Source organism: Typopeltis vanoorti, chromosome 15, assembly GCF_054136105.1.
Source record: "Typopeltis vanoorti isolate ZY-2024b chromosome 15, IOZ_Tvanoo_1.0, whole genome shotgun sequence".
Lineage (NCBI taxonomy): Eukaryota > Metazoa > Arthropoda > Arachnida > Uropygi > Thelyphonidae > Typopeltis > Typopeltis vanoorti.
This window is the reverse complement of record NC_143563.1, coordinates 52,566,395-52,579,952: the sequence shown is the minus strand read 5'-3', so window position 1 is coordinate 52,579,952 and position 13,558 is coordinate 52,566,395. Positions and strand designations below refer to the sequence as shown.

The 13,558-nt window shown below is 35.1% G+C and overlaps 1 protein-coding gene across 2 annotated transcripts in view; it reads left to right on the top strand.

The window, feature by feature from the left end:
• Window positions 1-13,558, top strand: part of Faf2 (Fas-associated factor 2) — a 293,787-nt gene that overhangs the window by 244,456 nt on the left and 35,773 nt on the right. For both annotated transcript variants that reach the window (XM_090404809.1, XM_090404808.1), the window contains one exon: window positions 6,528-6,705. In XM_090404809.1, coding sequence (XP_090260935.1) covers window positions 6,528-6,705 — 178 coding nt within the window. The remainder of the gene's footprint in view (window positions 1-6,527; window positions 6,706-13,558) is intronic.

Below are 13,558 nucleotides of genomic sequence, written 5' to 3'. Positions count from 1 at the left end.
ATAACATTGTTCTCAATTACCTTTACTTGCAGAGTTCACTGTAATAGTAGTATCTGTTGTGAATTACATCACATCAGACTTCACACTTGCTTCTTGTATGTTTCCTTTACTGGTAGTTCACAGGATTGTCATATTTATTATAACTCTATCTCTTGAAAGGTTCTAAACCTATAGTACTTATCTTGTTTATTTTGTTTTTTTTTATCCATTTGTTGTTTTTGTGAATAATTTTTGGAAACTCTAATCTAGAAACCAGACAGTACTTTTTCAAGCCACTTCGGGCCTCCAGTAAGCAGGACAGTGGTTTCACACCAAGTGAAACACACATCTCCTACCTTTAAAAAACTTGTTGACATGCTCATGGCAGGATTCAAACCCACACCAATGTTGGTTGGAAAACAGATATGCTATCTACTCTGCCAACCAGGCTGTCAATGTAGGCATGTAAAAAAGTGTATTTTAGCATAATTTTCATTTATCATTCCTTTCATTCATTTCATTCTTCCTTGTTGATTAACTAATTTTTAGTTTATAGCAAAATCATTAAAAGTATTTCACATCATGGAACAAATAAAACATGTCTAAATGGTTAAATAAGAATAAATATATAATAAATATCAATATAAGAAAAAAAAATACATAAAAAGAATAAATGATTAAATATTCTTTTTTTTTTGTTGGGGTGAGGTGGGGGGATACTAAATAAACTGCTATTTTCAAAATTTTCAGTCCTCCAGTAAGCAGGACAGTGGCCTCATACCAAGTGATGAAATTCATCTCCTACCTTTAAAAAAACTTAATTTAAAGATACCCCCCTCCCCCACCAAATTGCTTTAGCAGAGTTAATTTCACACTGTCTGCCATGTACCAAGTTAGTTCATTTTTTTTTAATCTAGTTAATAAAATACAAGATCATATCTAAAATGTTTTAATTTTTTCAAAACTAGTGGTGATGATCTCATATGGAGGTAGCAGGGCTTTTTCTTCCAGAACTTGGATTTTTTATCCTGCATACAGACAAATCGGACATGAGAACACACAGTTTACAGACAAACAATACTAGTGGTGGTAGAGGATAGTAGATGACGTTGTGTGGTGATGATGGTAGTGGCAGATCGGTGTAGTTGGATTAAGTTCTGGAGATGGAGAGTTTTAGAGTAGTAGTAGTATGCTCTCCCTCGATGAATCCTTCGTGGTATCACTTTTTTATTATTATTATTATTACGGGTATCTCCATGGAGTCAGTAGACTCATCGCGGGAGACCCAAACTAGCAAAACAATATCTGTCATATCTCTTCTTGAATTCATTTACAGACGAAGAGCTCACAACTAAGTCAGGCAATGAATTCCACTCATTCACCACCCTCCAGGCAAAAAACCTTGTTCTGACACCTTTGTTAACCACACTCTTCTTTAATTTCCAGAGATGACCTCTTGTTCTTCCATCACTTTCACACAGCTGAAACATTTCCCCTGCATCAATCCTATAAAAACCTTTTAGTAATTTGAATGTTTCTATCATATCCCCTCTTCTTCGCCTATCAACCAATCTCTGCAATCCACAAGCTCTCAATCTATCAATGTAGGGAGCATTTTTTATATCACTCACCAACTTGGTCACTCTTCTCTGAACCCTCTCCACAGCCTCCTCATCTCCAAGGAATCCAGGTGACCAGACCTGAGCACAGTAATCCAAATGTGGAAGTATCAATGCTTCATAAAGGGGAATAATAACCTCTTTATCTCTGGATGTCAGTGTGTTCCTCAACAACCAAGTAATCCTATGTGCAATCTTGGACACCTTAGCAATGTGTCCTCTGAACTTCATCTCCCTATCAACCAATACCCCTAAGTCCCTAGCCTCATCAATCTCTTGGAGTACCTTTCCATCGATGTAGTACACAGCTGGTAATCTTTTAATCCCAAAATGCATGACTTTACACTTTTCCACATTGAACTGACATCCATTTTCTTTTGCCCATTTTACCAGCTTATTTAAATCCTCCTGCAAACTTTCAACATCAGCTTGATTTTTTATTGCACTACACAACTTTGCATCATCAGCAAACAACTGAATATCTCCCTTTAAGCCGTTTCCTATATCATTTATATACAAATTAAACAACATTGGCCCAAGCACAGAGCCCTTAACACTTAATAATAATAATAATAATTCAAACCAATATCTTTATTTTAAAAAAAAATCGTTAGTGTTTCTGTGATATGAATGTGAAATATTAATATCACAGAAACACTAACGATTTTTTGTGTATGTCAAGTAATTCTCATGTATTCTGCATGCTGTGCTTACAAAATAGAACTTATCTAAAAATGCCTACAAACTTCACAGCATGTTGTAAATGTAAAATCTCATAAAATTACTTCCATTTTCCCTCTGTTACATTAAACTTGCCAAGAAATTATATTCATGTTTAATCCTTTATCCAAATGTAAGCAAACAAAAGTTTGCGTATGAAGTTTTTTACTTACACTTGTATAAAGGATTAAACAGGAATATAGTTTCTTGGCAAGTTTAATTTTAAATTATAACCAAGTGAAAAGACTCTACATCCATTTCCTTCTCTTTAAAATTATAGGATTTGATGAGAACCAAAAAATAAAATAAAATAACCATGGTTAACTCCTTTAAACTCACAGACTGGTTTCTCTCTCAGCTATGGGAGCTAAGACAATCTAGTCTTAATTAGGTGTCTCATACCTTTTTTTTTTTTTTTTGCAAATAAAATTTAGGCATAACTATGAGATTTTAAAGAGGGCTGACTAATTTGGCAAAACTGTACAATCCCTTCTCACTTATTTTGCCCTCGTTTCTAATTTGGTGACATTAACAGAAATCATCATCATCATCAAATTCCTGCCATGTACCCTCAAAGGGTGTACAGGATATGATAGTACTACATGAAAAAATTACATCATTACTAACTTCCTATCTACAATTTTCCTCCAAATCAGTCTGTTACTTGTCAGTCACGACTCCAACATTATCAGATCTTATATTTCTATCTTCTAAGGCACTTTGTACTGTATCAATCCACCTATATCTTGGTCTTCCTCTGGGTCATTTTGCTGCCAACCTGGCAGAGAACATTTGTTTTGCTAATCTTTTCTCTCACATTCTATTTAAGTGACCATACCACCTGAGATTAGCTCTGCTAACACATTCCTGGATGCTGACAATGTCAAGTTCTTTCCTAATATCCTCGTTTTTAATATGATATTGCCATTGATGCCATCTGTTCACGCCTATAATCTTTCTCAGGACTCTCATATCTGCGGTCTCTAGTCTTTGGTCTAGTGTTTTACTTCTGACCCAGCTCTCAGATCCATAAGTTAAAACCGGTTTGAACACTGTCTTGTATACAGCTAATTTAGTGTTCCGACTAATTTCTCTCTTATTTCTTCCATATGAATTTATTCAGTTGACTTCCCACCATACCAGCTTTGCTGATTCTGTTGTCTATTTCTATATTTAATTTACCATCTTCAGTAAAAATCGTGCCTAAGTAGCTGAAATGTTTTACTTGTTCCACAGGTTCTCCATTCACAACACAGTTGACATTTTCAATGATTCTGCCTATTTTCATTGTCTTTGTCTTTTTATTGCTGACCTTCATACCATATCTATTACAACAGCTATTCAATTTAATCAGAGAATCTTGCAGACTTGTAGCGGATTTATTTAGAAGTATAACATCATCCGCGTAAAGCAAAAAGCTGACATTAACATCTCCAATTTTGATATCATGTTTAGTACCAGTTTCCTTCATAATGTGATCCATATAGATAATGAATAACAGAGGGGATAATGTACATCCTTGTCTCACACCAGATTTAACATTAAACCATCTTCCTGTACTTCCTTCAATTCTAACTGCTGACTTACAACTCAAATAAAGACAAAGTATTGCTTGATATAATGCCCCATTCACACCATATAACTGCAGCATATTGAATAGCTTCTCTCTTGGTACCTTGCATATGCCTTTTCCAAATTGACAAAACTTAAATACAGATCTTTGTTATATTTCCATGCTTTCTCGACTATTTGTCGTAAAGTGAAGATCTGATCCTGACAGCCTCTATTTGGCCTGAATCCAGCTTGTTCTTCACCAAGCTTTTCTTCCACAATTCTTCTCAACCGTTTCTCAAGTATACTTGCATAGATCTTGCCAGGAACACTCAGTAGGGAAATACCTCTGTAATTCTAACATTCAGTTTTATTTCCCTTTTTATATGTGGGTACTATGAGGGCTCTACTCCAATCATCGGGAATTCGTCCCTCTGTCCAGGCTTTCTGAACTATGCAGTGCAGCCACTGTAGGACTTTTATACCACCATACTTCAGCATTTATGGTTGAATATCATCTACTCCTGCTGCCTTTCCACATTTCAAACCTTTGATGGCTTTTTCTACTTCAAGTATGGATATGTATTCCTGATTGCATGGTCAGTGTTTTTTACCACTGTGCTGTCATCACTGCTTGTTTCATTTAGCAGTTTTTCAAAGTAATTACTCCATACTTCAAGGATATATTTTTCTCCTGTTTTCATGTCACCTTTATCATCTCTAACTCCTTTACAGCATTCACTCCATTCCTAAGCTTCTTCAACAACCTCCAGAATATTTTGCCACCTTCTTGATATTTATTTTCTATATTCTTGCCAAAGTCCTCCCATGACTTTTGTTTAGCTAGTTTTACACAGTATTTAGCATTCTTGCATTTGTCTCTATATTCTCTAAGAGCACAAGCTGACTTATTTGACAGGAACTTTTGATATGCTTTCTTCTTTTCCTTCACTGCTTCTTTAACTTCCTGTGTCCACCAGGGAGTGCTGATTTTTCTATCCTTGCAGACAACCTCACCACATGCCTCTCTGACTGAATCAATCAGGGTTTTCTTCAATGCTTGCCACTGAATCTCCAAGGTTTGGTTATAGTTCTCAAACCCTTTCATTTTTCCTTCAATAATCTTTGTGTATTTTAGTCTACAGTTCACATCTGGGAGCTGCTCAAATTTCATTCGCTTTAAAACTTTCTTACATGTTATTCTTTTCAATATGAAATTCAATTTTATCCTGCTCAAGGCTAAATAGTGATCGCTTCCAATTTCAAATCCTCTGTACACTCTGGTGTCCTGCACCAGGGAGAAAATATCCCTATCAACAATAACATAGTCAATGAGACTTTTCTTATTCCTAGCCTCTTCTCTCCATGTGAATTTGTGCACATTTTTATGTTGGAACATGGTGTTAGTAATAACCAGTCCAAGTCCTGAGCAGAAATCCAACAGATATTTGCCATTATTATTAGCTTTGCTCTTTTCTCCAAATTTTCCCAAAATATTTTTTTATGTCTCACAATCGTTTACTACTCTGCTATTTAGATCCCCAACAAGGATCAACTTTTCCTTTTTCATTGTGTCAGTTGCTTTTTCTAAAGCCTCAAAAAATTCCTCCACTTCTACCTTAGTAGAACCTTCTGTGGGACCATAGGCACAAATAAGTCTCATTGTCCAGTTCCCCATTCTCATATTTGCCCACATTACTCTACTTGAGACTGCTTGCCATTCAAGAAGATTAGCCTTGTATTTTGTGTTGAATACTATGGCTACTCCTTCTTTTCCTTGATTGTCATTGCCTGAATATAACATTTTGTATTTATTGCTCAGAAAGATCTCACCAGTTTTGGTCTTTTTTGTTTCAGTCACCCCTATTATGTCGATCTGGTACTTATCTAATTCCTCAGCTAGCTCCATTTCTTTGCCATTCAGGCTTCTTACGTTGATAGTACCGTTCTTTAACTCTGGTGATGTTGAGTTGGGGTTTGTTTTCAGATTTGTTCCAGTAGCTGACTTTTCGCTGTTCGCCCTGGTTCCCTGGCGAAAACAATGGGGGCCTTGTTTAACCGGGCGATGCCCCAGCTGGCATGTAATTTTGTCATGTTGTACCATCATTTTTTATTTTGGTAAGAATAAGAATACAATTTGGCCGGCTAAATGCCAAATTGCCAGCCCGTCCTCGTTCGTTCAGTATCCAATTAGATACACAACAGGGTGCACCACGAGAAGGTGAGGATTGGACATTAGGTCAGAAGCCCTGGTCGGTTCTCCGTATTCCTTTAAAGGCTATGTGGAGGTCTCCTCTCAGTTATACAGCTTTGACCCTTAAGCACCCCCTTAACAGAAATTTGGCTGCTAATTCAGGGAAAAACTGCTCTCTCTTAATGATCATATTTCTCCTTTCTGTCTTAAACATTCCTTTTTGCTCTGTTCACACTCCCTCTCCAAAAAAATAAAATAAAAATAAATAAGATAAACTAATAGTTTAATATACAGCTTAAACTATTATTGCTTCATAACAGTAGCCATCCTTGCATCATTATATATATTTTTTCATTTATAGTATTGCACAAAACGTTTTGTATAATGAGCTAATTGGTTTTGAATTTAGAATTTGTTTTATAGCATTCTATGTGTGTCATTTAATAATATTCTCTCCTGTCTAGTATCCCAAGCTCTTAGAGAAAATAGTTATCCATTTTTGGCTGTTATTGTGTTGCGGGACAACAGGATGACTGTGGTAGCTAGGCTAGAAGGACCTATGGAACCAGATGTTTTGACAAGGAGGTTGCAACAAATAATGAATGATAATGAATCATCACTAATAGTAGCACGTTTAGAAAGGTAAGCCATTTAGACATTTAATTATTATTATTAATATATGTCATTTTCATGTGGTGCCAGGATTCATTGCAGGAGGACACTCTACAACATCTGCATAACTTTCAACAACCTACACACTGCATAAGCCCCCCATTAGTTCAACTTTATTTCTGGCTGACACTTTCTCATTATGTTACTTGTGCCTTGTTTAATTTTGAATTCATACTGAAGATGCCCTGATATTGGACTGGGCATGGGGAAATTATATTCCCCATTTTCAGAGCAACTGCCATTCCGTTGTATTAATTTTTAAATTGAAATCCACATATTTTTCAGTTATTTGATACAGACAAATATACTGTTGATGGGTGACAGATGGTGTGTGTGTGTGTGTAAAGGTGAATTATGTATATGAACTGTTATGAAGGTGAATTATGAACTGTGCCACCTACTTTCCACTAACACACTTCACACCCACCCACACACACACACATGCACAATCATCTGTTATCCACCAGTGGTATATTTGTCTGTGATGACTAATTAAAACATAAATTGTATTAATTTTTTTAATATAAATCTATTGAATAGCATAATTTCCCCTCCCCTCACCTTGACCAATATCAGGGCATCTTCAGCATGAATTCAAAAACAAGACACAAGTAACATAATGAGAAAGTGTTGATCAGAAAAAAAAAGTTGAGTAGTATGATCCAAAATGTTCTGAAGCACTATATTCAAAATGAAAATGACAAACATAGCAAACATAGTTGAATCTCTGCTGTTTTTTTATTTTTTTTTCCAACTTTAATTTAATGGATTTTTACCCTTTCAGCTAAAACTGAATTAGGTGAAGGTGGGATGTTTTTTTCCTTTCTGAGAATGTATTTTTTTTTTACTCTCCCAAAACAGTCTGGTTGAGAAGCCATATTTGATAGATCTAATACACTCAATGTATGCCTAAGTTACTGTTGCTGCTTAATTCAAATTCCAAATAATTCTAACCCTCACTTTCAATCATTGCACTTCGTGATTGTAATCAAATTGTTTTTCTCGTTAATCTCAAGATTTCCAAGTTGCTTTCTGTACAGTTCTCTTTGTTATGAAGGGGGAAATCTATATTTGTTTTATTGTGATATCACATTGCTTTAATTAATTCTTTATTAAAGCAATTAATAAAGTCTGTATCACATGAATTATTGGTAAAATGAAAGTGGCCATGATGTATATTATGTAAGTTAGAGTGTATGTGACTGTCACAAGCACTTAACTGTTGCTGATATTTCAGCAAAGCAATTTTGAAACTATAAATAATTTCTTTGGTGCATGGAGGAATTTACACTTACAATGCAAGAAAAGTGTGGGTAATATATTAATGAAGTTATAAAAAGTTATTTACCTCTAGGCAAAGGCATTATCAGCAAGCATAGAGTGAAGAATCTGTAAGCAGCTGACAGTCCATATGATGGCATGCTGTGAATGTTGACCAGCGACAGGAATAGGCTGAAAAATAACAGCTGAGAGTAGACAGTTTAGAGTTAGGTGGTGGAAAATTCAAATTTATGGAATTATATGGATTGAGACTTCTATAAAATTAAGGAATAAAATGAAAGTTTTATCAAGAAGTGCATGAACTGTTATTTGAACAGTTGCTTTAGCTTCCTGATCTCAGCATTGTACTGAACATTATATATTATTATTATTGTACGGGCACATCCACAGAGTTCAAAGACTTATCACGGGAGACCCAAATTATCTGCACAATCTGTCATACCTCTCCTTGAACCCATTAACAGACAAAGTGCTCACAGCTGACACTGACAACCTATTGCATTCATTCACAACTCTCTAAGCAAAAATCTAGTGAGGACTAGATTTTTTTGCTTGGAGAATAATATGCTGTTTTAAGGATACTTGTGACATAAGACTGAATGATATATGCACATAAACACAAGAAAGATTTTTAATCAACCAAATATTTCAGTCTGGAAATAGCAGACCATCCTCAGTGGTATTACAAGAACAGTTTTAAAAAAATGCAAGCTAGAATACTAAAAATAGATTGTTAAAAATAGAACACGCCACGTGATGTTATATCACTAAGTATGAAACGGAATATTTTGAAGTAGAGACATGATTGAAAAAAAAAAAAAGTAATCTTGATTAGACTTTCCCAGATTTTTGATATAGATATACAGTCATTACGATTCAGGTTGGGACGATGGGGCAAGGCCTCCACGCTCTCCTTGAACAAACGTTCAAACCTATAACAGGATCTATGCAAGAGGCGAGTCCTGGACCAAAAGATGCTGTGGTCAGTTTCAATCCCGTGTTGAGCCAATCCAGACTTTTCAGGTTTGTTGTGAAGAATGGAGGATTGGTGTTCTTGGATTCTTTTTTCAAGAGAACATCCAGTCTGTCCAAAATAGGAGAGATCACAGTCGCAAGGAATTTGATAAACTCCAGGAAGAGATAAACAGGAATTATAAAATTCCTCATCAGAAGAGCCAAAACTAATTGTTCTACTTTTGATTATCTACAGAAAGAACTTTCTACTATCCAACAACACATGAAACTCGATGACTTTTCTGAAAAAAGCACTCAACATCTTCTCAATTCTTATAATCCTCCACAAAACAACAAAGTGTCAATACGCCGAGTGCCTATTCCTTATATCTCCGGTATTTCAGAACCTATCGCAAGAATTTTAAAGAAATATGATTTAACAGCTACGTATTCACCTATTAACAAATTGTCTTCTCATTTTTTCCTTCTCCTAAAGACAAACGCTCAACTTTATCTCTTCCTGGAGTTTATCAAATTCCTTGCAACTGTGATCTCTCCTATTTTGGACAGACTGGATGTTCTCTTGAAAAAAGAATCCAAGAACATCAATTCTCCATTCTTCACAACAAACCTGAAAAGTCTGGATTGACTCAACACGGGATTGAAACTGACCACAGCATCTTTTGGTCCAGGACTCGCCTCTTGCATAGATCCCGTTATAGGTTTGAACGTTTGTTCAAGGAAAACGTGGAGGCCTTGCTCCATCGTCCCAACCTGAATCGTAATGACTGTATATCTATATCAAAAATCTGGGAAAGTCTAATCAAGATTACTTTTTTTTTTTTTTTTCCAATCATGTCTCTACTTCAAAATATTCCGTTTCATACTTAGTGATATAACATCACGCGACGTGTTCTATTTTTAATGATCTATTGTTAGTATTCTAGCATGTATTTTTTTAAAACTGTTCTTGTAATACCACTGAGGATGGTCTGCTATTTCCAGACCGAAATGTTTGGTTGATTAAATATCTTCCTTGTGTTTACGTGCATATATCATTCTTGGAGAATAATAGCACTTCACAATTATATGAATATATCATGTTCATACTGACATACATTCTTCATTTCATTTTGAATTCTTGCCTTTTATCTAGCTCTTGCAAAACTGACCATCTTATGTACTCCAGTTTGTGTTAAGATAGTTTTCATGAAGGAGAAATGTGAAATATCACAAAGCAGGTCTGAAAAATTTTTGCAACAGAGATAAACAAAAGCTTTTAAAGTTGACTGGATTCATTATATGAGTAAAATAATAAATGAGTACTTAATACTTAATATGAATAATAAATAATGCCTTTCATTTAATTGAAACAATACTAGTATTACCACCTAAATATTCATTGGCTTCATCAAGTCTGGTGGTAAGGTTGCCCATTCATAACTGTAGTTTTTTAAGGAAATTACAATGTAGACTAATATTAACTAAAATAAATTTAATTGACTGGTCACATGGGGATTTGGTAATTGGGTCACATTGGGATTGGCATAATTTGGCCCAATTAAGTAGCTGCAAAAATTAGTTCCATCTTAAGAGTTTAAAAGGTATGTACATGTAAAAAGTTTAAAAGCAAGATATGTACATGTGAAGTAGACAAAAAAAAAGTTCAGGAAAATTTTTCATTTATTGCATAGCAAAATTACTAACTTAGAAATAAACTTAAACAGTTGGCTTTAATTAAAGTAAAATATTTGCCATAAAATAATTTCGTCTATATACATATTAAATGTGCATACAGTTCTTAGCAGTTAATGATTGTAGAATTGATCTAGCATTTTTTTTAATGTTTTTTTTTTGTTTTGTTTTGATTGACTGCAATTAAACAACCAGTGCAAGTATTTAGTCAGATATAATATTGCCTTCTTGCATGAAATAGTTGTGATTCGGTAATAAATTTTCTGGTGTCCTAGGTAGTCACTTGTTCAAGCTCGAGAGTATCATCTTCATCACTTTCTTTATCTTCTAAAGTCCTCTGATGTTTTGCTTCAATTTCCTCCTCAATATCTTCATTTTTATTATAGTATTAAAGACAACCATCAGTGGATAGAAATGTTTCATAGTTTTTGATGTAGTTCATGTCTCTAATGGGACATTACTTTGTATATCCTATATACAACATATTTATGATTTAATGCTTAAAACCACAGTGATTAAAACAGTTTACCTAGTCTTGCCATTAATGTTGTTAAAACTTTAAACTTCTGAACACCCCATGCTGCCCACAGAATTGTCTGGAATATCTGGAAGGTATCTAAGTTGCATTTCTGCGAGAAAGGGGTCAAAACCTCTGCCAAAGTATATCAAGACATGGTGCCGGAACCTGTGGTATGGCCCCCCTGAACAACACCTTGTTTCATGATAGGCAGTGGACCTTCCAACAGAACTCAGCCCCTACACACAAAGCGAGGACCACACAATGGTGGTTGGAGGCGAATGTGCTCGACTGCATATCACCATCTAATTGGCTATCTGGAAGTCCCAATATGAATCTGTTGAACTTCAAATTGTGGTCATTTACAGTGTTTTCATTGGGTGTTGTATATATGCTGCCATTGAAATGTGGTATCATAGACTTCAGGCATGTGTGAAAACAAAAGGGGAGTCATTTTGAACATTGAGTACTGCAGTGTGCATGTTATACATGTGATTTGTATGTGCTGAAAGCTGTAAATGCTTTTCTGATATGTTAAAGGTTTATGCACTGTTGAAGTTGTAACTGTATTTATGACTAGACTGTGTAGAATAGTCTTGTTGCTTATTCCTCACTTTTCAATTGTCAAGAACCAGTAACATTTTTCTTGATTTTTGTTGTAATTCCATGTCCTAACTCATAAGCCAATTCTTACAAAATTCAGATATCATCCACGCATTTTTGTTTGCATGGTACTGCACTGGTAAACTGTCCATTCCAATCCCTTTAAAGCATGGAGGCCTGGTCCTTTTTTCTAATAACACCTTTTGTTTACTAGTTCCTGACATATTTTAACAGCATAGCACTGTTACACGATCTATTGCTTTCATTGATCCAAACAGTGTATTGTATTAATATCACAGGGAACAATCCATTGTGGCACAATAAACTAGTTGTGGTTTGTCAGTATTGTAGGTGTCACCAGCACTAAATTTTTGAATCAAGATTGTATAACTTTTCTCTCACTCCAGGTGGTAGAGGATACTGGCTGTCCCAAATAAATGAAACAAATTCTTATTATATTCTCATTTGTTTTTGTTCTTCCAGATTTGTCCCAATAAAATGGCTGCCCTGATTAACCAGAATCTACTATACTTCGAATATTTTGGCAAAGTCAAATTACCATCATCAGGGAACACAATATAATATTATATCTGCATTCAGGCACTATACTAAGTAATGAGGCTGAAGCATGTCAACTGAAAGTAAGCCTCAGGTCCTAAATAGTGATCCTTAGTGGGCTAAAATGAAAATACCCGTATTTCTGGGAGAAAACTCCTGCCACTGCTGTTTGAGACAGGCTGTCACCTTCATTTGTATAGCTCTGATGAAGGTTCTTTGCATCCTAGACATGATTCAAACTCAGAGTCCTTCAAACCTAAGGGCATTGTTGAAACCGACTGAGCTATAGTAGCTAATACACATACAGTTTTTGTTTTTCAGGCTTGCTGTTGATAATACATACTTTATCGACTACTACTCTTACATTTATGGCAATGTTCCTGAGCTTTCTAAAAATGCTTAACTTGATACAGAAGAGATCTGTTAGGTTGATTAATGACTCATCTTTCTTCCCATATCCCTTCATACAGTTCAGCCCCAAACACACACACAACAATTTTTCCTTTCATTTATTCCACCCCTCTGCTGCTCAACTTTGGAACTTCCTGCAATATTTTGTATTTGGTGGAATACTGCAGATCTTCAAATCCAGTGTTAAATGGTTTCTTCCTTCAACTCAGCTTTTTTGCACTTCCACAGTAATAATGTGTCAAAAGTTGAACAACCTTTTGTATGTGGGTAGGGAGAAACTATCATAAAAAGAAATCCTTATTATCTCAAAGCCAAAATTGATCTTATTTGTGACTGCAATTATTAGTGTTGGAGCTCAACTAAATGGTTTATCAACCCAACACAATGACAGTGAATGTGGTATTTCAGAAAGTATTGCAATACAATTAAATTGACCAAGATGAACTGAAGAATTTTTGACAAAAAAAAAGCAAAAAGCAGATTCCTGCTATTTTAGCCTTGTCTTTAATCAAGGATTGAAGATGGGATCACCAGGGTTAATAACTTTCAAATCAGTCTTGCATCTTTCACTTATCTCTAGCTATCTGACACAGTACATCAGGTGTTAATATACCTTTTTTTTAGTTTCCATAAACCAAACCCAGTACAATCAGGATTGAGGTTTGCTGACAGAATGCTTTTCTAGTATGGCTATTTCTGTGCAGACTGTCAAATGCTAATAATTGTATTATTATTGTTAATGAATAGTTTTACTGTAATGCTTTTTGAGAAAAAATAGATATTTTCTCAAAAAATTATTGTCAG